Genomic DNA, 27,191 nt, shown 5'->3' on the forward strand with positions numbered 1-27,191 from the left:
AGATGGGAACAGCATGATTCAGGGCCACCATGAGAACAAGACGCAAAGGAAGTCCAGCATGAGACTTGAGAAAGGCTGACGCACCGTGAATGAATGAAGTCCATAAAAGTCAAATCCAGCATTGGCCACAAGACGGTGATGGTGAAACCAGAATTCATCAGGACAGACTCCTGCAGAAGTAGGCTTGAGGGGGATGAAGGGGTAGCAGAGTAGAAGAATCAAGCAAAACAGGCATCACCTGTGTGTGAGAATGGTGGGGGCACAAGGGAACATCACGGGGGGACCAGAGGGGGTGGGGATGGCCTGTGGGCACAGAGGGAGTAACAAGTGTTGGTGCATGCTTACCTGCTGTCTGAGCAGGGGGTCAGGCCCTGGTTTCTCCTGGTCTGAACAGGTCCAAACAGGAATTGCCCTTCGCTTAGGACGCCCGGGCCAGAGATGCCCTTGATCTAATAGTTAAGAGCAGGAAGGAAGAGACAGGGCTAAGAAGGCGGGTGGTGCTTAGGCCAGGTGACCTAGATCCACTTGCACCTGCTCCCCAAATAGCCAAATAAAGAAGTCTGACACTGTGGTTTGTGCAGTAGATAGAAGTAGGAAATGGAAGTCCAAGCTGGAACCCACCCTCTTTCATCAAATAAAACAATGGGAAAGATATTTTCAAAACACTTAGATGATACCACTTAGATTGAATCAAATCTGTTAATACTAACATGCTACTGTCTGTTTCAACCCGCTCCTAATTTTACCACCATGCCGGTTTAGTGGCACCGGATCCCCAAGATTGACTGAATTATTTTTTTCACAGGAACATTTATTACCAAAGCCAGTGAGTAAAATATTTGATTTTTATTATTTACCAAATTATCCAGTCATACTGCACATCATAGTATTACATACATCATAGTGTTTTATTAGCGGATAAAGATAAAAGATGTCCATTTTCCGCAGGCATTTGAATGTAGGCTGTAGAATCTGCAGTGGAACCCGAATGAAGGCAAGTTCAGTAAAATTCACCCTGTCAAAAAAGAAGCATTTTGTTATTACTCATAGAGAAGACACATCTACTCTGGACCACTTTATTCTATTTGAAACAGCAATAAGGGGCGGTTTCCACTTCTCACAGGGATAGGGCTAAACGTTTTATATGTAATAATATGATATGATAGGGCATTTATAACGCGCCTATAAACAAGTGTTTAATGCACACAAAACTGGGCAACAGGTTTCACAAAAAAGTGCTTTTACGGCATTTCATGAATAGTCAATATTATAAATGGGGTATTCCAAACATACATATACAACTTTTATTTTAAATATAGGCTCTGAAAATCAGCAGGTTGCTCTGCACGCAGATGCTCCTTTTCAATGTGTCTTTGAACTAATAATCAGTAGCTTGGTTCTGGAGTTATTAGATACTCCTCTCAAACTTGCAAGGGGGACATTGTGGACAGGAGTAGTCGGGTGTGAAGATCTTGATTGCCCTACAGGTAACGTTCACACACCCACAATAGGCTTCAATCTTAAATATCATCACAAACAAAAAGACAAACGTTTGCAAAGTTTGGGTACAAGGATGTGGAGATAAAGACTAATGCCTCCCGTGCAGGGCACATGATGATGCTAATCACTTTGTAATGCCGATTTTAATACATTAAAGGGGAAAAGGGTTTCAGCAAGGATCATGGCAAATGAGTAGAAAGACAGGGAAAGGAGTACATTGGTGAAGTACAGTGGTATAAGGTAAAACTGAAGCGAGTGACCAGGTAGATACTGTGGTTGTTGGGAAGTCGGAATTGGCATCGTCATCAGTTAAATGTGCCAACTAATTATTTATTTTCTAGTTTTGGCGGATTAAGGATTGATGGAGAGCAATATTTTTCCTTTCTGGCTGGGGTTATAGAATGTTGTATACCTGTTCCACATCTTTCTCAGAATCGTAGGCATGTCTTCCCCGTGCAGTGGTTTCTTTGCCATAGCCTCCAGGATTTCTGACCTCTTGGGTTTTCGTGGACAAGACAAGGAAGGCTGGAGCCGTCCTATCGATATGGATCCCTTTGCCGCTGAAGTAAGATTGCAAGGCACTCAGGAACTGGGAAGACAAGGCACACATTTGCATCAAGTTTATAGCAGTATCCGTCAGTGCATACGTGCAGAGTTTATATGTCAAAATACTTTTGTTTATAATCACACTGTGTGCAGGTGTATTGCCGCCAAAATATATACATAATAATCAAGTTAGATATTGGCAAGAGTTTCATGATGTTGTATATTCATTTTCAAGTATAAGCAAGGTGCTAATTCCAGAAATAAATATGTAAAACCCCTAGTAAATGTCGATATTAAACTTTAAAATCATCATGTACACCTCTGAAAGTCTCCTATAAGATGCATATGTTATGTTTTTCTCGGTTTTTGTAGAAATCGTGAATTTTGGACAGTTAGTTGCACAATAAGCCATATTAGCCAGTGCATATTGACAGTTTTCCGAAATGGCAACAGCCATGTCGATCCCAAATCACGAAAGAGAGTTAAGAAAAGAAAAAAGAAAGAGATGGGTTAAAAATGTATGCTCACATAGGCGAGATAGGGGGAAGTTGCATGTTTCTGCCTGAATAAGGTAGGCGGGAGGATCTCAGAGCCAAGTAAAAAATTGGTATTTAAGGGGGAAAAGCTTCTGCTCACCATATGACATGATGCCCATCACATTAATTTATTTATTTGGTACTAGCATAAAGTACCCATACTCCGCACAGGTTCTGTAGACAGACATGCGAACACTCTCATCAATTGTTGAAAATCAATGATCATGTAGGTCGCTGTTCAGAGTAGCTAATCGCTTGATGTGCTTTGCACTCTAAAGTACACTGCACTGAGAATGGGTACCTGTGGCTGGCTGGCATACCCCGGAGCAGACATGGAGGGGAGGCAAGCGTTGGCGTGCTGCAGCATACTGGGACCTTCTGTGCGCTCTCCCCACCTGTCGCCTCACCCTGGTGCAGTGCGTTGCGGTGCAATAGCTCAGAAACAGTGCGTCCTAGGGCCTTGAAACATAGTTTGGAAGTCCCAGTGGGGGCCTTTGAGTTTTGTTCTTTGCGTTGCGGCACTTAAAATGAGCTTTGTCCACACCTTCGACGACTGCATTGATGTTTCGCCGATTTCGGGCAGCTGTCTCATGTGTGAAGGGGCCTGAAATCTGGGGAAAGGGGTGGGGTGTCCAAATGTCATGCAGCCAGTAATGTCCAGAGGGTCCTAATAGCTAACTATGCAAAATCTGGTGCAGACTGGTGGAATGGTGTGGAATTGTATAAGGAACAAACTGAAAGATTTTCTGCTTAATATAGAGATTTATGAATGCACCACAGATGTGCGAGATGTTTCAGAGTGCCATGGTTAGTAGGGAGGGGGAGAAGGGGGAGGAAGGACCTAGGATAGGTGAAATGTTCATGCTGAGCAGGCCCGACTAAAGGCTTCTGGAGACCAGTAAAGCTTACATTTCTTTTAGGTAAAACATGACGCAAAACAGAAACAAATCAGTTTATGGTACTGGGAAGTGAGTCCATTCACAATTGCATAACTAGCGAGCTAAGGCTGAGGAGCTTGTGGGGAAGGTTCTGCGGCGATAAAGTGTTAGGCCTCAGAGCAAAATGCTTGATAGAAAAGGAGAGTTTTCAGACTTGGTTGTACTTTAGGTGATCTGGTTCCAGTCACCTAAAGTTCAAAGGGGAGAGTGTTCCAGAGTTCTGTCGCCTTGATGGCCAGTCTTCTACCTCCCACCTTCTGGAGTCTAAAATTTGGGGGAACAAGAATTTCCTGAATAGAGGGTGTGATGTGAGGAGTCACTTTGGTGTGTACATTTCGGAAGATTATCGACGAAGTACTTTAGCCTTTGGGAATGAATGGCTTTCAGAGTGATTTTGATGAATTCTGCGGAGTCCTCAAAATGACCCTGCCTAAAGTCTCCTCGTAGGGGTGGCCAGGGGAAGGCAACCGCTACCTGATCCCAACCCTGTGGGTGGGGCTAGCCGGGGGGATCACCTCAGATGAGAAGGGCGCTATGGGAACAAGAGGATTCTGCTGGGAAAGACGCAGTAGCTATATACCTCAGAGGAGGAAGTGTTAGTGATGCAGGAATATGTAATGGCTTGTTGTCGGAGGGAGCTTTTCTTTCCCAAAGCTAATTATCCAGAGGGTGGCGGAAACTGTTATGACCAACCATTTACTGGGAGTAAAAATCCCCTTCCTAAAATTACATTTGTGGAGATGACAGTTCCTATGATCAACAGGGGAATGTTATATGTGAGTCTTCAAACATTAACATTACAGATTCTGAAAACCCTAATTCCCCTGTAAAAACCAAACCACTAATTAAATCCTTATACTACTCGTTTAGAAAGTGTAAGAAAGGATAGACATGAAGTTGATAACAAAATTCCCTTTAAAAGAAGAAATGGGAACATTGGGGACTTCAAGTCCCACAACGCCCAAAGTACTGGGACGATGAAGAGGGATGAAGAGGCACCGGACTGCATGTTGCACCCTTATAGGGTTAATGACCCACACCTGAGGGAGACTAAGACGCATAAAAGGCCCCCACAGGTGCAGGCCATAGAGAGCACTAGTGGGAAGTGGAGTGATGGCAGTAATGCCACATTGCAGTAGCAGCTGAGGGAGAGCAGAGGCGCCAGAGTGACCGTTGTTTGCCGAAGAGATGCCAGTTCTGAGAGGGTCTCTACCGTCAGAAACCTTGATTGCAAAGGTTGTGCAGTGAGAAGTGTTGTTTCTGAAAAATCTCCCCCTGAAGACCATAGCTGCAGAGTTCGTGCAGCGGGAAGTTTAGAAGCTTTCCCCATAGTAATTTGGGATCTTGTGGCAGGCGAGCACCGGAGAGCCCTGGGAGCAAGGAACACTCCTTTTCCAACCGGCGTGGGCTGCAGAGAAGCAGTTTTCCCGGTCGAACAGGGCAGAAGAAGCAGAATACCTGTTGTCAGCGGAGCGAGCGGACGTGCACGCAAGATCCGGTGAGTTCACTAGCATATTGTGACATCGGAGTGCACCGTGATCGCCCGCTGGCCAGATCCAGGTACTTTGAATACCTAACAAATGCAAAGCAGAATAATAATTACTTTGAAAACCGAACAGATGTAAAGCAGAATAATAATCCATTTTAGTATCGAAATGATGTAAAGCAGAATAATATGTGTTTTGAATACCGAGCTGATATGAAGAGGCGAAAGTGGCAGAATAAGGACTAGGCCAACAGGCCAGAAATGTGTCATTGTGCTTATGTGGGTCAGAAGAATTGCCAACAACAAGATAGGGCAAATAAGAACAAAAGTGAGAGAAAGCCATTATCAGCACTTGGTTAATACAAGAGTGGGAAAACGAGAGTGGCAGAAAAGCTGCTCTTCTGACAAAAAGTATTCAGGAGAGGAGCATAACCTGCATTGCATGTGGCAATCACAAGTGTGGAACAAACAGCATCAATGTGTTTCATGTTTTCCCAGAAGAAGTAATCAATGCTGACGTTGTGGAAAAGTCAAGAGACTTTAAACCTTGTTTGAAGTAAACTGTGCCACAGAAGTACTTGTAGTAGTGTTAGTAGTTTCATGAGTCCTGGCAGGTGAATATTCCAGGGCAAGAGACTTTGTAGTTGTAGACCTGGCAGGTTGGTGGACCAGGTAAAAAGTATTAAAGTACTGTGGTGTGTTTAAACGCATTGAAGAAGAAGTGTCACTAAGTGGAGAGATAAAAGACTTGTTGAATATTTTGAACTATTCATTGGTCAAGTCCAAGTGGGAGACTTATTGGAGCAAGAAGAATGTTAGTCGAATTTTGTTTCAAGAGGCAACTTCCTTATTTTGAACTGTTGATTGAAAACCCTGTTTGAATCTGGGGAAGGGGAACTCATCCAGCTTTCAAAGAGAAACAGTTATCACGTTTTGAACATAACTGTTAGTACGGTTATATTTGAAGTGCCATATATTACCTTGTTACGGTTGTTGTATGTACAAGTGTGAGGGACATATTTCTTTTGTTAGAGGGTTTCCTTTAGTTACTTTGATAGTCAGGGAAATCCTCGTTAGGGTAGGGATAGTGAGGTGTTTATCAAACCCTTTTGAATTAATAAAAAGGCATCTTATGAAAGACTTTCACAAAGTTGTCCGCCTCACATTTCTTACCCCTCACAGTGATGCTACTTCTTTTATTAACCTATCCCAGTCCCTCACCAATCAGTCATCGGGGGTGCCGAATCTCATAAAGAGTCTGGTCCAGTGTGAGGGGGCTTCAGTGCACTATACGGCCAGACCGTGTTACACAGCGTGGGTGTTTGGAGAAGGAGCTGCTGTCAAGAGTTTGAAGAAGGTTGGCGAGAAGGAGGAGTCAGGAGGGAGAGAAGACCCTGGAGAGGATGCAATGTTTGGAGAGTAGCAGGAGGTTGTATCAAAGCAGAAGTTGGGAAATGGTGTTGGAGATAGAAGGGAAGGAAGTGGAAGGAGTAATTGAGACATGAGGAGGAGAATGGTGCACGTCGGGTAGAGATGATAGAGTAAAATAAGGAGGAGGTTGATGGAGGTCGGATGGAGGTGGAAGAAACAATGGTGGCGTAGGTTGGTGAACATCAGGAAGAGGTGATAGATGTAAGTAAGGAGTATCTGGTAAATAAAAGCAAGGAGGGGATTGGGTGTCAGAATAAGATGTTGAAAGTAAGTGAGTTGGAGGTAGTAAAAGAAAGTAAGGGGGAGGTGGTCAACATCAGGAGACGATGGTAGAAGGATGTCAGGAGAAGGTAGCAAAAACGTAAAAATGAGATGGTAAGAAAAAAGCAAGAAGGTGTTTGATGGATGTCAGGAGACGGTGGCAGCAGCAGGTAAGATACAGATTGAAGACATCAAGAGTAGGTGATAGGAGGAGATAAGGAGAAGACTGGTGAAGATCAGGAGAAATCTCGAAAAGAGAACACAAGGAGTGTGTAGACCTGCAGAATTGGAAGGTTTGTGAAGTCAGTCTGAGTACAAGGCAGGGGGTAGGGTAAAGACTGTGCTCTGAAGGGGTCGGACCTATGGTGGGAGGAAGCACAAGAGTATGGGCCCAGAACAAGATCAGAGAGACATCAAAGAGGGGAGACTCTCAAACTCAGGAAAATGAAATCCTTTCCCTGGTTGTTAGGAATGGTAAGACTTATCCTGTCTCCTTGTCTCTACATGACTATCCTTCAGAAGCTCCGCCATATTCCCCAGAGTTGAAAGGCAACACCCTCACTCCAGCAAGAAGATCTGAGACCCCAAAACAAGGAACTAAGATAGGAAGCCTGACGAGCGCAAGAACAAATGCTGCAACTCTTTCACTTGAGACAAGCAGACAGAAGGAAAAGATACAGGTAACCCTTAAGTCTGAGACACTGGGAGAGGAAAATGGGTGCATGAAATCTGCAAGCACAAAACCGAGAAGGAGACCAGTGAAGGGACCCAGAAACCTAAAGGACGACACTGAGAAAAATAACAAGTGTGTCTGAAATACTAGACCCTGACTTAAGTTGGCTAATATTATGTTATGTTATGTTAATGAAACTTAGTACAGCACAGCTATTACCCAGATGCATCTTGGTGTTGTGAATGGGAGGAATGCTAAGAGTCAGAGCAAGAAAAACAAAGGAAATTACCAGAAACATGCCAACAGGCAAAAAACCTATTGCGGATAGAGAAAAGTCTTTAGAGCCTTGCAAACCTAAGTTATCATCTGTAAGCCTCTGGGCCAGGGAAAGAGTGTTCCACAAAAAAGGGCTTGATACATAAAATGCCCAGCCCCCAACCGTAGATTTCTTATTCTATGGTACATGGAGAAGGTGTTGGCCAGTTGAGCAAAGAGCTCTATTTGGCACACACACAGTAATCTTCTCGCTGAGGTAAAGGGCCCCTTGCTCATGTAACACCCGATGGATCATGCAGAGGGTGTTAAACTTCACCAGGAGCCAGTGAAGTTTATTCAAAACAGGTGAGGCATGAGTAAATTTAGGAAGACCAGCCACCAAGCATGCTACCGAGATTTGAACAACCTGCAATCTTTTTAGATGATATTTGGGCTGGGCCAGTAAGGTGGCATTGCAATGACCTGACTACCCACAACAGCAGATGTCACCACACGGTATTTCATGTCAGGAGGTAGAAAAGGCATCACTTTTTTAAAAATTTTCTCACGTTAAAGAAACCAGAACTACATCTGGTGCTGGTCTGTAGGTCTGGGGATCGGGTGGTCGATATTTTAATCCACAGGTTCTTAACAGAATCGACCGAAGTGGGGAGTGCACCCAGCGATGGAGGTCAGAAATCTGCAGTCCACAGCAGTATGGGGACCAACCACAAGATCCTCAGTTTTATGTCTGTTGACTTTTAACCAGTTTTGATTCATCCAAGCAGCAACATCTGCTAGTCAACCCCGCAGACTCGATGCAGATTCCTTAAGATTATGGTCAACTCTGAGCATGAGCTGGGTATCATCGGTATATGCATAAAACAGGTACGATGATCCTGTATCAGATTAGCCAGGGGGCACACGTAGATGTTAAAGAGCAAGGGCTGGATAGCAGAACCCTCAGGAACGCCACAAGATAAGACACCACAAGATAAGACAGAGGGAGCTGATCTAAACAGAGGGAATGATAGCTTTTGGGTGTGATAGTACAGAAAGGATTTAAACCACTCAAGAACTGTGTCATTAACTCTAACCTACTCGAGGTAGTGACATTAAAAATGTTATGAACAATAGTGTAAATTGCCGCATTGGGGTCCAAAAGAATCCAGAAACTCACCCCCTGTTGATCTTGTATTTTAGCTAAATCATCAATAACTGACACTGCTTTTGTGCCCATATAAAGACGGAAGCCCAAAAGATAAGGGTTTCAAATGAAATCCTCCTCTAAAAATCATCTCAACTGGGGTGTAATAACAGGCTCCAGCAATTTCATAAGGAATTTGAGGTGTGAAATTGGCCAGAAGTTCACTGGAGAAGTAGGATCCAAGGTCGGTTTCTCTACCAAAGGTGTCACCAAAGCATGTTTTAAATTAGATGAGATTCTGCCTCGTCATAGTGAGAAATGTACAGCTATGGCCACCAAAGCGGAAATGTCTGAGCTAAAATTCTTTGGAATTCCAAGATGGATGGGGTCCAATGGGGGAACAGGATTTCAACTGAATAATGATTTTACAAATCTGATCCTCAGAAGTGGTAGCAAAAGTCCAGAAGGTTGTCTGGCTAGGCTGAGAACTAGAAGACGACAGAGAAGGGGATGGCAATATCATAGTCTCAATGGAGGCTGATATTTTCATCCTAGTATTGGTGATCTTCTCAATAAAATAGTGCGAAAAAGAGTCTGAGAAGGGAGCACCTGTGGAAGAGACTGACATGGGGGATGAGAGTTCCCCAACTACTGAAAACAGTTCTTTAGATTGATTCAAAGCTTATGAAATCCTGGCAGTATAGTATTCGGTTTTAGCCGCTTTTATAGCTTTGTGGTACTTTGAACGACAAGCCTTCAATAGAATTCGGTCCTCTGCTCGATATTTAGAACGCCAGACTATTTCTGCTTGTCTGTATAAAAGTTCTATGAGCGGAGGGAATCTGAGAACCACAGTGAAGATCTTTTCTGTATGATGTTACCCATTTTAAGGGGAGCCAGGTCATCAGTAGCGAGTGAAAAATCCTCCTGTAAAACAGCCAGATGATCATAGTCTACCGTTAGGGAAGACTGTTTGAAGTGTGACTGGATTTGTGATGATAAAACTGTAAGATCTACTTTCCTCCAAGAGCGAAGTGGTGCGTCTGGTGGGCTAACCACCAAGGGAGGTGATGGCAGGATTACTGCAAAATGTATTAAAAAGTGACAGGACCATACGACAGGCAGACGAGTAGGAACTCTTGCTATGTTTTCCACAGCAAAGACCAAGTCTAGCGTATGGCCCTTAATGTGAGTAGGGACTCTCACTAGTTGTAGAAGCTGTAAATCTACCAGTGAGTTGACCAGCCTAGAGCCATGGACATCTGAAGGATCATCGGGCCACAAGGCGAAGTCACCCTTTATATATAGGGAAGCATATTTCAATTGTAGTACTGTGACCCGATCAGTGAAAGCATCCACAAATAAAGAGTCACTCCGTGGTGGGCGATACACAATTAAAACATACGTGGGTGGAAAGGAAATCTGAACTAGTCAGTGTTCTATCTTAATGTTAGGAGAAGTGTGAATATTACTGCACTGAAGGTGCCGTTTATTTAAGAATGCTGTTCCTCCACCTGGGTGAGTCACCACACGGTCTGTGTGAATAATTGCATAGTCAGGTGGCAAAGCTTCAATTAGATCATGTGCCGATGTATTTTAAATCCACTTTTCTGTAATATAAGCAATATCAGGTCCATGTGTGGGGAGTTAGGCAGACATATCAAGATGATGATTAATTAGAGAGTGAGCATTAATCAGGAACCCATACAAAGCTGGAGAAGGGGTAGGAGGGCGTAAACAGAGTGGTCAGGGATCCAATGCATGGGTCCAGTTCTTTCGCAGGGTTCTAAGCGTGGCTCAAGTATAAGAACCATTATTGGGCTTACCAACTTGTTTAGATGTACCATTGGACTGGTCACATGTATCCAAAGTCCGGATGGGGCCCGGACGGGCACAGGCGGGCTTCCCTTTGGTGCAACTTTGGCGCATGCCTACTGCGCTTTTCTGTTGTGCGTACGGCAAGATCTACACATAATATTGCATTGCCTATCGTGCTAGTCCAATCCCCAGTTGGGTATGGAATGGGCGCAAAAGACAGACTGCCGTTCGTAACAGTCCGCAGCAATTTGAATGGAGATCAAAATTGTGCTATGCCCGCAAGTTCCTTTCTGTGGGGCCAATTCTAGAAAATAAAATCTTTTGCAAGAGAAAGCAATTCAAGAGAGTAACAGAATAATACCTAAAAATGAAGCTGATGTTTTTAAAACGAGCACTAGACCTAGATAAGAAACACAAATCAGGCAAATTAAAGTGAGTAAACAATGCAATCATAAACAAATCAACCTGGAGAGCTGAGGCAACAAGAACAGAGAAATGTGCAACCACCACTCTTTTTCCTGAATTCAGGGATACTTCGGGCAGGGTTCGAACCGGAAGTCTCAAGTTGCAGAACCCTACCAAAATCATTTTAGTTACTGTTGCCATCATGTATTAAATCCTTTGATAAAGAGTTGTGTCTAGTCTTTGTGCGGATTCTGATCCCTGTCACCTGTGTGACAGTATGTTTAAACAATTTATATTAAATAGGTAGCATTGTTCTTTTTGGCTCTCATTGGCACATAGTTGCATGTTTTATTACTATAATTGGTTGTTAATTGGTAATTGTGGTGGACCTTAATTAAGCATTTTAGCCTGAAAGTGGTGTTAATACACATATTTATCCAATGTTTACATCTCATAGACTTACATAGGTGTATGTATGCAGTTCATAAACACTGCTCTTTGACTTTACGTCTCCATTGATGTAAAATTACGAATATGCTTTTCAGAGCGTGAGCATTTATAAATCTCCCAACATCCTTGGCGGTAGCTTCCCAGTAAATGTACCCTCCCCCGAGCCCCTGTAGAGCCAAGAGTGCTACACCCACAAAAATGTTTTTCCAGCGGGTCCTGGGTATGCGGGGGTACATCAACCCCATCTTGCCCCCAAACTCCAAAATAGGGTAGGTGCATTTTCCCTATGGGCAGAATGGGGCCACTTTATTAGGGCATTGGCACCCAACCCCTGGGCAGGGGACTTCGTCACACCTTGAATCAGCAGATTCTGCTCCCAGAGTTGGAAGGGTGAGTGGATCCCCAAGTCACTCCCCTAAGGCTGAATCGCTTGTCAGAGGCCAGTCACAGTGTCTGAGCAATGGCCAATTTTGGGAGTCTGGACCGCCCCAATACATCCGGCCACCATGGCAGCTTTATTCTAAAAACTCTACACCTGGCCAGGCCCTTGGGGAAAAACAAGGCACCTCTCCCCAATTTTGAGAGCCTGCAGCCCTTTCCATACAGACCTCCAGCTTTTAAACCCCTAACAAAGATGGCGGCCGGCATGAAAGATTGCAGTGACGGCCCATCTTTGTGCAGAAGTCTCCCAGGCCTCCCAGGTAAGTCCCCAGTGCCCGGGAAACTCACAGCTTCCTTAATTATGATTAATCGCTCCTAGCCCGTTACACTCCAAGCTGCCATTTACAACTTATATTTGCACTTAGCCACTTGCAGCCAGGCCCGAAGTCGCTCGGATTATACGATTTGAAACTATCAGACTGCTCCCAACGCACACAAAATGAAAATACAGCCATGCTCCGAGGTATGGCACCTCACCAAATTCGAGCATGTCATAACTTCACACCATGAAATGCATACTTAAGCCTGCAACTAAGCCCCTAAGTCCTTATCAGTAGTGCACGTAAGAGCGGGCCGCCCACCACCATCCAGCCAAGTTGCAATACGCTGACCACTACGCAGTGACGTTAGGCATAACCTTGCATCCCTCAGCTACTGAACCTCCTTCTATGTATATAATTCCTTTATAACAGGGTCGAACCGGCGCACCAACCTTTAATAGTGGCATAACCAGCATAGACCAGGCCAGGCATGCTTTAACATGCTTGAGCCAGGGAGCTAACTACCCTGCACTATTACTCAATGAATGTCAAATCCTAATCTTTTCACACTACTAGTGTGATCTCAATGGTAATTAACCATATATCATGTATGTTTACCCTGAATGTACTCAACTAGATCCCTTAATCAAGAGCTCCATACTACAACACCACTCTCACGCATATCACAAACGGTAAGCTACCACACAATCATGCAACACATCTCCCATGGCCACACTTGGCCCGGTAGCCACATCTTCAACAACTAACACCATTCTCTTTCCCTTCTCTCTGGTGCCATCTACAAATGTGACATCGACTTACGTCGCTACACATCTATGTGTTCAACCATGTCACCACAACTGTAACTTCTTACATGCAAAACTGTTAGACACTATGTCACTCATAACTATGACCACCATATCACTGCAATGCTTTCAATCTGTATGACATGAATATGTAACAACTGCCACCACATAACATATGTATATCAACATGTCACTAAACAATCTAACCAAACACCTTGAACACTGGTCTGCTCACAAAAACCTCACCTTGGTTTTCGCTTATTGGGTGTGGGATTTTACAAACAGTAATCAATTGCACATCATGTACTCAGCACAGCCTTGAAAAAAAACCCATGTTGGGGCGAACCACGTGTCAGCTTCAAGTGTGTAATTAAATCACTGTTTTCTTACAAATAAACAAGTGACAATTCTTCTCATTTATTGCATTAAAATTGAAGCAAGGTATGCTTACTATATTATCAGTGATCCAGCGCCCAGGTGATCCTGGCTCATAGTGCCAACTATATTTCATGTTGTGGGGAAGGTGCATCATATTGGCAAGTGAACACTTTTAAAAATTACATGACCACACAGCCAAATGCTTTTGATGGAAAACCTAGTTTTGTTACCGTCTGGTTGCATATATCTATGCACTGATGCTCAAACCATGCGCTGGTCCCAAACTCCTTAACATCCTATTTTATCCCCCTGTTGCTTTATACAAGCCACAATATTCCACTTAGTTTTCCCACTGCTCTACCTGCTACAAAATCCACTCTCCTTAGTCTCTTACTTTCCTCTTGCATAATGAATACACAAAGCTAACTAGATGTTTATGCAAAGTAACGATCAGTAGTTCCTTCGAGTCTGTTCATCTACAGACCTCCTGCAATATCATTCACTGTAGTTAATCTCTAGGGCTTGCTTTGCTTTACGATTATGATTGCATTATAGATTAGCAACTGGAGGAAAGTGCTAGCCAATCAGGAGGTCAGGAACACAAGTGGAATCTGCAAGTAGCTGCCTGCATTTTAAGCCGGCTCGCTGTTTCTCTCCCCAGCATTCACCTTGTCCTTGGAGGAGGGGCCCCCCCTCCAATGACACTCTCCACTGGAGTACCTACCCTCGATCCCCCCTCTGCCACATCAGTGCCCCCAGTCAGCCCACCTGCCCACTCACCTGTGCACCTGCTGGCCTACCTGCAGGTCTTGGAAATGTCCAATCGCAGGCATGTGCAATTTCTTTTTAAGGGAAGTATGAATTGCACAAAGTCCATTTACCTTAAAAATAAAAAAAAGTGTCTGGACCACAGATTGCAACCTGGAGTGCTAATAGTGATAAAAACTGCTTTTGTGGGAATGCAGGGCTGGAGTTTTGTGCTTTGGCCTACCTGGCCTACGCTTGAGTGCCGTTACTGAAATGAATCCAATGGAGTCATCACGAGTTCTCCAGAGGAGACCTCCACCCACGTGGCCAGGGGACGGCAGCTGCTACTTTATCCTGACCTTAGAGGCGGCTATCTGAGGGAGGATCACATGGGAGGAGACAACTATCCTACCGGGGAGATGTCATGACTTCATTGGACGAGACACAGTATCCCCCTTTTCCCATGAGAAAGACCCTCTAATACCTAAGACCTTAATGGCCTATTGTCAGCTGTCTGTTCCCGCTTGTAGAGGAAACCTCTTCCCGATATTTTTTAGGTCAAACCCCCATCTTAGACCCAGACACACCAAAAAAAAACCTTATGCTTCTGATATAACTTTATGTGAAAATATTCTCTCATGTAAAACCACTGAGAAAAACTGTCCAATGACACCCATGGACTCCAACTCCCATAATCACTGAAGTACTGCGACGAGGAGGATGAAGGAGTTGGTGCAAGGTAACAGGAGCCCAAAGCTCAATATGCAGACTAGTTGTCTACAGAATTACCTGTGCACAAGACATTTAAATATGGCAACCGCAATACTGAGTGTGGCTGTGCAGGGGAAGACGTCGGCTCCTATAAAGAGGCTTTAGAGTGTGGGAGACATGTACCGGTGTGGCAGAGCACAGGAGTTTGCAGAGACAGACGGGGAAACGCAGTGCGCAGGCAGGAAGTGCAGTGAAGATGCTGGGAGTCGCAAGAGATTTCCTGGGCACTCAGCAGCTCAAAGAGGCAACCTTCTCCATACCAGGACCTGGAGGGACGCAGGAGTGTGACTGCAGAGCCGTGAAGAAAGCCAGAAGTATGTTTGCACAATCCAGAGTGCAAAGCGAATTGCAGAGCCACGTCGCAGAAGCACGAACAGGACCACAGATGCTGGAGACAACCAGTGAGGACCCCCGGTCATCCCGGCAACCGTGCCAACAACAAATTGAATGTTATGAGATTGCTAATACAGAAACTACAAGAAGATTGTTTGAATGTAGAAAAGACAAGGGCCTTCATTATAAGTATGGCGGTCCGGAAATAAGAGTACTTGTAGCAACGTACCGACACCCTTTCCGAACCGCCATTCTACAACAATGCCGGTAGGGGCCACGGATCCCCTGGCAGGCCTGACCTGCTGCATTTTCATGCCCCTACCGGCATGGTTGTCACTGAAGCACCGGCACTGTTAGCAATGGTGCCGGTGCTTCAGTGACCCCATTTCCATGGAGTCCTCTGGGACTCCAAGAAAATGGGGATTAACCATTACCGCTGCCTCTTGTGATATCCTGGTGGCACCGGGATATCAGGCAGTGGTGAGGGTGTTACGGGTTGCCAGTAACCTGTCACCTACCGGTGGGTGTTTTCCAGCAAGCACGTAATAAGCCCCAAAGTACCGATTCAAGCCCCAATAACATACACGTGCATGACATACAAGTATGGGGAACAGATTGAACGAACATTACTGCAGACAGTAATACCAAGCCAAGAACGGTATATACAGTGTTGGTGATACAGAGGAACTGTGAAATATATAATAAGTCCTGGCACAGAAGCATACCAGGCAATTGAAACCCAAGAGAAGTCCTTGCAGGGGAGCATAGCAGGCAAGTGAAATCATGAGAGAATTCCTGGCAGGAGAATACACCAGGCAGTTGGAACTGCATAGTGAGTCCTGGCAGGGAAGTATACCAGGTGAATTGCAAAGCTACAAGAAATACTAAAGAAAGACAGTCAGGCCAATTCATGGAATTAATGTGCGCCGAAAATCTCCGCGCAAGCGTGCGAAAGCGTGCAAATCGCAGCACAAGTGCGAAAATCGCAGTGCAAGCGTGCGAAAGCCACGCACATTGATTCATGGTAGTCCGTGCACGTGTAAATACTGGGATGTGCGCTAAAATCTTGCGTGGTGCACGTGGGCGCACACATCATCAAATGGCGTGCGCTACGCGCACGCGAAAGTGCACATAGCACGGCGCACACAAAAAAAGTAGGCGGAACACGGGGCGTGACACACTGAATGGGGAACAATGCGTGAAAATGTGGGCGTTACGGGGGAATTGCAGGAGGCAAATGCGCGGAACGCTCACACGCGCGCCTACAACACGTATTCATGGAATCGAACAGGGGAAATGCGTATGCCAAAAAAGACGCGCTAATCCGGAAACACGTACGCCAGCAGGAAGCAGGCGTATGCGGACCCGCACAGCACAAAAGTGCGCGCAAACAACAAACAAGCTCAGATGCTACAATGAATATACCGTTCCTCACAGCAGTGGTCGTGGAACACCGCAGGAGGAGGAGGATGGTCAGCGCCAGAATTTTTACTCCCAGGACCAGCCTTTTTGGGATGCCTGATGACCAGGTGTATGAGAGGTACAGGTTTCCACCTCACATAATACTCGACCTGGTGAGTGAGTGGGAGGATGACCTCACATCACCCACCCTGTGCTCCCAAGCACTGAGCCCCTTGGAAAAGGTGCTCAATGTACTGCACTTCTTGGCCACTGGTTCATTTCGGCGGACAAGTGCCATAGTGGGGGGGTGTAACAGGCCACGCAGGCACGCTGCCTACACCAGGTGTTGGCCATCATGACTGCACGCCCATCAGTCCGCAGGCACATATACCTGCCCAGAACACCTGCAGAAAGGCAGGCTGCCGTTCAGGATTTTTACGGAGTGGCACACTTCCCCAAAGTGCTAGGTGCCATTGATTGCACCAATGTGGCTCTACGTCCTCCCAGGGCAACTGAGCACATCTATAGAAACCGCAAGCACTGGCATTCCATAAACGTGCAGGTAGTATGTAGTATGTGATGCCAAGGAAATCATCACCTCAATATATGCCATCTATCCAGGGTCCACCCATGACAGTTTCATTTACAGAATGTCAACCCTAAACCGGGACCTAGAAGCTGGGCGGCATGGCAATACATGGCTGCTTGGTGCCTCTGCACATGCATGCATGTCATATACTGAGTAATGTCACAACCCCACTAATGATGCCCATCATCACCTCCCCAGGGGACAGTGCCTACCCTCTGAGCACCCACATGATGACGCCAATTCGGAACCCCACCACACCACCCGAGGTAAGATACAACACAGCCCATATTGCAACCCGGGGCATAGTGGAGCGCACATTCGGAGTGCTCAAGTCACGCTTTTGCTCCCTTGACCGCTCTGGTGGGCAGCTGCTATACACGCCCCCAGTAGTGTGCAGGATCATAGTGGCAGCATGTGTCCTGCACAACGTTGCAACCCACCGGGGCCGGCCGGTGGACATGGTGGTGCCCCCACATCCCCAACCACATGCACGGCCGCTGCGCATGGGAGGAAAAAGGGCATGTGGTGAGGCAGCCCGTACGCAGCTGGTGGCTAATTACTTCACCTAAAATCACACCCCTGTGGAGTGCGCACAGCCCTGCTACATACCAGCTGACAATCAATGATGATGAGATAAGGGACAGTCAACTGTCACAACCATACCAGCCTGAGATTGGTCACCTGGAAGTGTTACTTTGTGTGCATCCCTACCTACCTAAAGACAACCAATGCTGTGTCACAAAAAGACACACATTTATGCTGCATGAATGACTACCCCCTTGCAAAATAGAACATGAAAACAGCGCCATGTCACCCAACCCCTACCCATCTCCGCTACCCAACACACCATGGCATGTCATGCAATGTGAAAGCAAAGGAATGCACAACACATGACACAAGTGTCACAAAGTGCACTGCCCCAAATGGAAACAGGCCACAGACAATATGCTCCCAGTAATCAATGACAAACAGCACACATGACCAAATACTTACCAGCAACACAATACAGCAACACAGGATGAAACATTGCCAAAATATGACAGTACCAAATCAAACTAGTGCAAGTTTTACAACCTGAATAAGCCAGCACATCCACCCCTTCCAACTGCAGAGTGTTGACGTCAGGCAAATGTGTCAGTGTACTGCATACAACATGAACTGCATCTGCAAAGGAGACAGCCTTGTGAAGACATGAAGAAGGTACCTGTGAATAAGGAGGAAGGTATGGATGCACAAGCACATACCAATACACCATGCAGTGTTCAATACAACAACAATCCCAACTAGGGATGTACACACAGTTTTGACTACAGACTGCCCACACAGCTCATGGGAGCCCAATGCCACTGTGTAAGTCACTGTCACTTGGTTACACCCTTTGCAAGCCCATGGAAAGGGAAGCAGGAGGGGTGTGTGTGTCAGGAACCCAAGCATCTAACCCAAACACAGGACAAGCCCAGCTGGAAAACACAGTGGATGCCCATGGGAGCCACACAAGGCAACACACTGTTAACAAAAAAAATCAGAAATGGCCATGTGGGGGCCGGGGGGGGAGGCTACCCAGGAGGTTCGAGGACAGGGTGCACACCAACACCCACGTGGGTGGGTGTTGCAAAAAAAAATACCTCCATGGGCTCATGGCCTGCACGGCTATGCTGTTGTGGGAGAAATGCTGCTGTCGCTCCCTTCACCCTCTGCTTCTGGATCAGGAGGTGGTGGTGCTGCAGGAGGCAGCCCACACAAAGCCCTGGTATGGTCCTCCATGGCAGCAAGCATGCGGGTGTTGAAGGTTTGATTCTGGAGGATGATAGTGCGGAGATCCCCATGCAGCACCTCACTGGTTGCCTGCATTTCTGCACGCATGGCCTCGCGTAATGCCTGGATCTCCTCCCGAGTTGCCTGCAGCTCAGCTGAGAGCGAACGTGTGAGCTGCTCCAGCTGCTCTTCTGACCTTAAATTTCGGGAAGCCTCAAGTTCACTTAGAGTCTGCCTGAGGAACTGGAGTTCTAACCTCAGGGCTTCGTTGTGGCCCTGTGACTCTACAGAAATAGCTTCCCGCAGAGTCTCCAGTGCCTCCCACAGTCACTGTTGGACACCAACATGTCTTCCCTGTGTGATTGGCAAATGGAGTCTGTTGCCTCCTGTTGTTGCTCCATCTGCCTTTCAGGGGGGGAAATGGAAGTGGCCACTCTCTCCATTGCCTGAGCCATCATTTCAACTGATGCTCCCTGTTGTGCTGCTATACTGTACATGGAGTTTTCCCATAAAGTATTGCCCGGTGGCGCACAGCCACCATGTCGGCGGCCACCACACCTGTTTGGGGCAAGGCGATCTGCACCTTGCTGTGCCGGCACTGCCTGAGGCTGCAGGACTGCATTCCCCCTCTGATCTTCTGGCCCAGGAACAGGATCAGATGTTGTGGAGTGTGACCCTGCATCCGTAACCGCCAAAGGTGGAGTTACCAACATTGACATCCCCATAGAGGGTTCTACCCCTGGTGCAGGTGGATTGGACAGAACAGAATCCCTGCCAGAAACACTCACCTGCGACAGCACATAAGTCTCATAATCCGATTCAGCACCTGCATCATAGAGGTCTGGGGAGGTGCAACCAGAGACACCCCTGGACAGTATGGTCTGCAATAAGATTGGGTTTTCACCCACCACCACACCACGTCCTCCACTGGTGCCCGGTCGTGCCTGAGATTCCTCCTGGGTCTGCACCATCTCCTCAGCCTCAACAGCATCAAGTGTGTCATCACCTGCAAAAACATGAAAGACAACAAATGGAAACAGGCATGAGCACCATAGCACACACATGGGCCTGACAAGCCAGAGATCCAGTACATGATTTACACATGTCCCACATGACAATAACCCTGGCATGCATGCATGCACTGTCAATGAGTTGGAAGGGGAGGCAAAAAGCAGACACCGAGGACACCAAGATGGAAAAGCAACACATTTGCTGCATGCTGGGTAGCACTGGCATCACACATTAGCCTGTGAGTGGCATGTCCAATACACATACATGACACATGCCAGCACATAGATGGCATGTAGCCTAGCCATGGTACATTTGACAAGTACAGCCATATGTCAGTGAATGAGTACTGTCACCCATCCATGTGAGATGGACATGATGAGATGAAAAATGCTAAATAGTGTGACAAAATACTCATATGCTTCACACTGCAACACATCCAGTGTAAAATAATACAGTGATCGCAGGAGATGTACACATCAATGGTTGGTCACTTCAACATGACAGGAAACAACTATCATGTTCCACATTCAAACAGGCCCCAAAAATTAATGTGAGCAGGCCAATACTCAATCAGCCTGAATGCTCTAATCATTCACATAACAAGGCAACAAATGTGGGCCAATGTGGGGTGTAATCAATGACAGAAGCATGTCACATATGTGGCATTAGGGCTGAAAAATGCATTGCAAAAATGGGAGAATTGAAACAATCAGCCTGAATGAACACTGAAAAATTCAGAACAATGTTGTAGCAAGATGACAGTTCAAGGGCAACTGAAGTAATGTGGCGCTAATTGGCTACTGTGGGCAGAAGGGATACTGTCATACCCACATCCAAAGCCGGTGAATGTTTTGGAGGAAGCACATGGATGACACATACCACTCAGGAGTACACACACTCACCTGGCACTCAATCAGAACCCGTCACCCAAACAACATACACATGGATTACACACACATGCATGGGCACTCACCGGACAATGCGTCGTAATCTGGTAGGTCTCCCACGCCTTGGATCTGTTCCTCTGTGATGAAGGTTCCAGCCACAGACTCTTGTTCAGCGAGTTGGCTGTCCTCTGGTGGAGACCCACCGCCAGTCACCAGAGTAGAGGCATGATTTGAGGCCAGCTTGTTCTTTGCTCTGCGTTTCAGGTCATTCCAATGCTTGTAGCAATCATCAGCTGTGCGCCTCACAAATCCAAGAGCACTAATGTGGTCCGCGATGGTCTGCCAGTGTGCCCTAAGTTGACCAGGTGTGATCTTGCACCCTACAGTCACCACCATTTTGCGGCTATGTGCCGACACATAGGCCATAAGTGCATCAAGTTCGGCATTATTAAAGCTAGGCTTCCTTGACGTGCCGCAGTGTGTAGCCTTGTCTGGGGTCTCAGCCTGTAGTGCCAGAGCACCCTTCTTCTTCTTTTTCAAAGGTGGTGCGGATCCTGAGTGGCTTACGCCGCTCTGGTCAGTAGGGGCAGAAGCACAGGTGGACTGGGTACTAGAGGTGTGCGAATGCACAATGACCATATGTCTTGGTGCAGGCATTGGCTGCAGGGTGACGTTGGCAGAGCCAACATCGGTTTGATGGACCTGGACCGACACTGTCCCGGCTGGGAGACTCAGAGCTGGGGTGGATAGAGCTGCAGCTGCCCCTGCAGCCTCCCCACCCTGCCTACTTGGGGCAGCAGATGACATTGCTGTCCCAGATCCACGTGGCTTGGTGACAGCAACTTGCACCGCCACACGTGGCTTAGACTTGCTGACCTGGAAGTCAGCCTGGGAGTCATCCTGTGCCGGTTCAGGTGCCAAAATGGGCCGGTCCAACAAGGGCTGAGCTGGGATGGTGTCAGCTACGTTTCCCACAACCATGTGGGGGGGCATGGGTGTCCCTGATTGGTCCTCCACACATCGGGGTCTAGGGGCACCCTGCAAATCCTGGCCACATCCCCTACCGCCCCCTCCACGCCCACCTTTTAGAGGTCGGCCACCATTGCCTCCCTTACTGCTTGGTCGCCTCCCAACCATGGCACCAATGTTGTTGTGCGTATGGGAGTTGCAGTAAACAATTGTCCTGGGCAATTGGGGTGAAAGGGGTAGGGTACTAGATGGAATTCATACCTTGTGCTCTAGCAAGACTGTATATGACCCCTGGGGGAAGATGACGGGTCACGCAACACACAGCTACCCCAAAAACAAAAACACACGTGCACGCAACCCCTGGTAGACCACGTGTGTGGAAAAATAAACCTGCACTACGCTGTGGCACCCAGAAACACAAAAATAAGCGTACGCGTATTACACGCAGCCTACAATGACCTCTGAAGGGGTATGCGACACACAGGGGCAACCACAGTTGGAAAATACGTGTGCGACTCACCGTCTGCCTTGAAAAAGAACGTGAAAAAGACGCGCGTGTGCGTGTAGGCAACACCCCCACCAAAAGAAGAAAAGAACGCAGTCTGAGGAAACATGGAGTACGAACTGGAAACGTTGTGAAGTAATCGCGTGTGAACTGACAAGAAGTACAAGATACACCCGCTCGCTCTCCACAAAAAGCACGTACAAGGAAATAGCTTGATACTGGTACCTTTTAAGCCAGCCCACACGTGAAACGTCACTTACGCGCTAAGGCCCTTTCCTCCAATAGCACGGTGATGTGCAGTTTTCTCACGTGCTGATTCACTATGCACCCGTGTTGTGGGCAACGCCTGCGCGCCTAATGTCACTGACACGCTTATGCGCTAAGGGCCTTTCCTCGAATTACACGCTGACATGCAATTTTTTCACGTGCCAAATCACTCCGCATCAAGCTGGCCACGCGAATACACACGGAAGACCACACTCCTGCCCAAAAGGCCATTTTCCTGCCCCCTAGAGCCCCGAGCACGCTCCCACCTGCCATCTGCTGCTGCCTGACTGCCTGCTGCCCACGTGCCCTGCTATTTGCTGCCTGCACGTCAGCTAGCGGTACAGTTGCTGTGACCCCCCCTGCTGGAACTGAAGACTCCCGACTGGGATACCATCGCTCCACAGCCCAGCCCCAGGACCCAGTTGCCCACCCACACCTGCCTCTGGGGTTGCCATGTCAGGCACAACACCATCTGACACCACTGGCAACCCCCAGCCAGAGAGGCAGAGGGCCACCAGCTTCAGTGCCAGGGAAGTTGGTGTCCTGGTGGAGCAAGTCCTGGGGCAGTATGATGCCCTCTTTGGAAGTTCGCGCGCCGACAGTGAAGGACGGGCCAGGATCTGGATGGACATCGTGTCTGCCATCAACGAGGAGGGGGTGGCAGTCCGCGACATCAAACATGTCCGGAAGCGCTGGGAGGACTTCAGGTCCAGGACCCTCGACAAGGCCCAGTGCCTCTTGAAGGCAGCGGATGCCAAGGGGCGCCGGGGCCACCTGTCGGACCACCAAATGAGGGTCCTGGAACGCACACGCCCAGCGCTCCACGTCCAAGTCCTTGAGAGGCAGACCCGTCTGGAGTGGAGCGGTAAGTGTACATGCATACTGATTGGACGCTGTGCGTGTTGTGATGTGCCAATAGTGTGCAGGTTGCACATGTGTTTTTGTAGGGCCATGTATGGATGTGTATGTACAGGGGCGTGAGGCTGACACATGTGAGTCCTCTTATGTGTGAGACACATGGATGGTGTATGTGTTGGTAAGCATGCAGACCAAATGCAGGTGTGGGAGAACACATTTTTGAATTACTGTGTATGTACGTTGGCATGGTTGTGGTGTCACACATGGATGGTGGTTCCAGCTACATGTATCTGCACTGTGTACATGTGCATGTGTGTGTATTTGACAAGTGTGCAACTGTGATGCAACATGGATGCATGTGACACTGACATGTAGAAGGCTGAATGGCAGATGTGACATGGATGGCAATCTCATCACTGCGACAGTTGGTGGAGATGTACACATGCATGTAAGTGTGGTGGCCTGTGTGCATGTGTTGTGCACTCCCCGTGTTTCATGTGACATCAGGCCCACCTTCGGCTGCTCGTACTGTTGTTTGTGTATGGATGGTGCTGCCTGGTGGAATAATGCTGTTGAATTGCTCATGTGTGTGAGTTGAAATGACATGTGTGTTGGGGAGTGTGATGCCATGTCTGAAGTTTGACACTGACACTCATGTACAACTGTCCATTGTCCAGTGCCCTGATGCCTGTGTTCTATCTCTCCCTGTCTGCAGCGTCAACTGATGATGAGGGCGGAGAGGGTGCTGTGGAGCAGAGCGGCAGGGATTGCACCACCAGCCGGAGACGCAAGGCCCGGCTCCCCTCCCAGGTTGCCATCTTGACGGGGAGTGAGGAGTCTGGTGCCGTGTCCCAGGCCGCAGCTGCCAAGGATAGGTCCAAGAGATGGAGGTTGGAGGTGGACTCCTCGGCAGCAGAAGGGGCAGCTGAGACCCCACAGGGTCCGACAGAGGAAGATGGCACAGAGTCATCCAGGTTGGTGGGGGTTTGGTGGAGGAGGAGGCCGTGGAAGGGACACACACAGGGTCTGGAAGTGGGGATTCCACTGGTGCTAGTGGTGCAGTGCAGGGGCAGGGACAGGAGGCAGCACAGGCCACCGCGGCGGTGCCTGTGTGTAATCCTGTCCCCGATCCTGTGACTGCATCATCCCGCACCAGAAGGAATGCCTACGTCCAGACCCGCTTTCAGGGAGGGGATCCGCTTACAACAACTGGCCTTCCTCTCCCTGCGGACGTGGCTATCAGGTTGAGCCTGTCCTGAGTGGGATGGCACTGCGTCAACGGGGCATGCGAGGTGACCTGCAGTGTTTTCGTGAAGACACTGCACGTCATCTCGAATGCCTCATTGACCGCGTTGACCTACTGGGACTGGTCACCAGGGCTGGATTCCTCTGTTTGCTGGACCTTGTTCCGACCCCCTCCTCACCTGCACACCCTACCCGCCAGTCGTCCTCCATGCCATCTTCCTACCCATGTATCACCTGGGTACCCTGTGGAGCTGCCTCTGACCCAGCGGCCAGGCTGGTGGGGGACACATCCCTGCCACAGTCGGGAGTCGGACGTCCAGCAGGGGTGGCCACCACGACAACTGCACCCCAGCCAGAGGAGGACTTGCAGGCAGCAAGAGCAGGGGCACAGGCACAGCAGCAGCAGCAACAAGGTGGGAGCCATGATCGCTCAGGGCCATCGACATCAGAGGGGCAGGCATCGGCCAGAGGGCAGGAGGAACCAGGATTACAAGTGTCTTCCATGTGGCAGCGGTTGGGCCACGCTATAGATGCGGAGCGGCAGCGGGCGGAAGAGGCACAGCTCACAATGGTCAGGGCGGAGAACTCCATGCGGAGGGCAATGAGGCGGACTGAGTGCCTCGAGGCAATTCGCAGGGAGTTGGAGGTCAACATGTCATCGTCCCTGCGAACCCTCGGGGCCATGGAAGAGGACTTCCTCCAGGACATTGAGCGGGAGTTCGATGATGCCCTGGCCCGGGACATCGAAAAGTGAGCCGTCGGACTAGCCTGCTGCCATTGTAAATAGTTTTTAGTGTTAGGTTTCATTTTCATTTTCCTTTGATTTGGGGTGATTGGACTATGCCCCACACATTTGTATATAGTTTTTTTCTTAGGTAGTTTCTTAGGTAAGTTTCATTTCTTTTGTTGGGCTCATGGACCCTTGACAATGGATTGTACATAGTTGGACAATGGATTTATTTGAACTTTTCATTTGGATTTGAACATGGATTCATGGATTTTTCTTTTTGACAATGGATTGTACATAGTTGGACAATGGATTAATTTGAACTTCTTCTTTGGATTTCACCATGGATTAATGGATTTTTCTTTTTACGTTTCCTTTGGATTTGCTTTGGTAGAGGCCGTGTTTGGACTATTTTTCTTTTGGATTTCTTTGGATTGGTTATACTTTTCATTTACTCATCTTTTGGACATGTTTTTCATTTCATGTTTGCTATTTTGTTATGCTTTCATTTCATTGCTTTATTTGTGTCCATGATACATTTTGATATTTTACTTCCATGTGTGTGATTCGCTCATTGGGTTCATGCATGTGAAAATGTGGGTTTACGCAATCAATGCCAACCAGTGTGTGTGTGTGTGTGACGGACATGTGTTGATGTGCATAGTTGACTTTTGGTTTGTGTCTTGAGATAGGCATGTCAGTGTGGGGTGGATTGGGAAATCATTGCGCCCCAAGACTGGGGTGGCGTGCTGTGGTATTTTGGTGTAGAAGTGGGCCATGATTGTGCATCGTTATGTCATGTAGGGGGGGGCATGAGTGGGGGCCTGCTGACAGGCGCCACTCACTGCTGGGTCTGGGGGTGCAGGGGGACATGAGTGGGACATGAATGGGGGCCTGCTGGCAGGTGCCCCTCACTGCTGGGGGGTGGGGGTGCAGGGGGACATGAGTGGGGACCTGCTGGCAGGTGCACCTCACTGCTGGGGGTTGGGGGTGCAGGGGGACATGAGTGAGTGGGACATGAATGGGGGCATGCTGGCAGGTGCCCCTCACTGCTGGGGGGTGGGGGTGCAGGGGGACATGAGTGGAGGCCTGCTGGCAGGTGCCCCTCACTGCTGGGGGGTGGAGGTGCAGTGGGACATGAGTGGGACATGAATGGGGGCCTGCTGGCAGGTGCCCCTCACTGCTGGGGGGTGGGGGTGCAGGGGGACATGAGTGGGGGCCTGCTGGCAGGTGCCCCTCACTGCTGGGGGGTGGGGTGCAGGGGGACATTATTGGGACATGAATGGGGCCTGCTGGCAGGTGCCCCTCACTGCTGGGGGGTGGGGGTGCAGGGGGACATGAGTGGTACATGAGTTGGGCCTGCTGGCAGGTGCCCCTCACTGCTGGGGGTGGGGGTGCAGGGGGACATGAATGGGGGCCTGCTGGAAGGTGCCCCTCACTGCTGGGGGGTGGGGGTGCAGGGGGACATGAGTGGAGCATGAGTGGGGCCTGCTGGCAGGTGCCCCTCACTGCTGGGGGGTGGGGGTGCAGGTGGACATGAGTGGGGGCCTGCTGGCAGGTGCCCCTCACTGCTGGGGGGTGGGGGTGCAGGGGGACATGAGTGGGGGCCTGCTGGCAGGTACCCCTCACTGCTGGGGGGGTGGGGGTGCAGGGGGACATGAGTGGGACATGAATGGGGGCCTGCTGGCAGGTGCCCCTCACTGCTGGGGGTAAGGGTGCAGGGGGAAATGAGTGGGGGCCTGCTGGCAGGTGCCCCTCACTGCTGGGGGTGGTGGTGCTGGGGGACATGAGTGGG

The 27,191-nt window shown here is 48.4% G+C and overlaps 1 protein-coding gene across 1 annotated transcript in view; it reads right to left on the minus strand.

Annotated features, from left to right (window-relative positions):
* Positions 1-871: 871 nt before the first annotated feature.
* LOC138520635 (uncharacterized protein C2orf66-like) overlaps positions 872-27,191 on the minus strand; it is a 230,631-nt gene continuing 204,311 nt past the window's right edge. Inside the window, exons 3-4 of the mRNA XM_069632940.1 lie at positions 1,913-2,089; positions 872-1,015 (exon numbers count right to left, since the gene is read on the minus strand). Coding sequence (XP_069489041.1) covers positions 1,001-1,015; positions 1,913-2,089 — 192 coding nt within the window. The 3' untranslated portion in view covers positions 872-1,000. The remainder of the gene's footprint in view (positions 1,016-1,912; positions 2,090-27,191) is intronic.

This window comes from Ambystoma mexicanum, chromosome 13 (assembly GCF_040938575.1).
Source record: "Ambystoma mexicanum isolate Mex_15411 chromosome 13, UKY_AmexF1_1, whole genome shotgun sequence".
Taxonomy (NCBI): Eukaryota; Metazoa; Chordata; class Amphibia; order Caudata; family Ambystomatidae; genus Ambystoma; species Ambystoma mexicanum.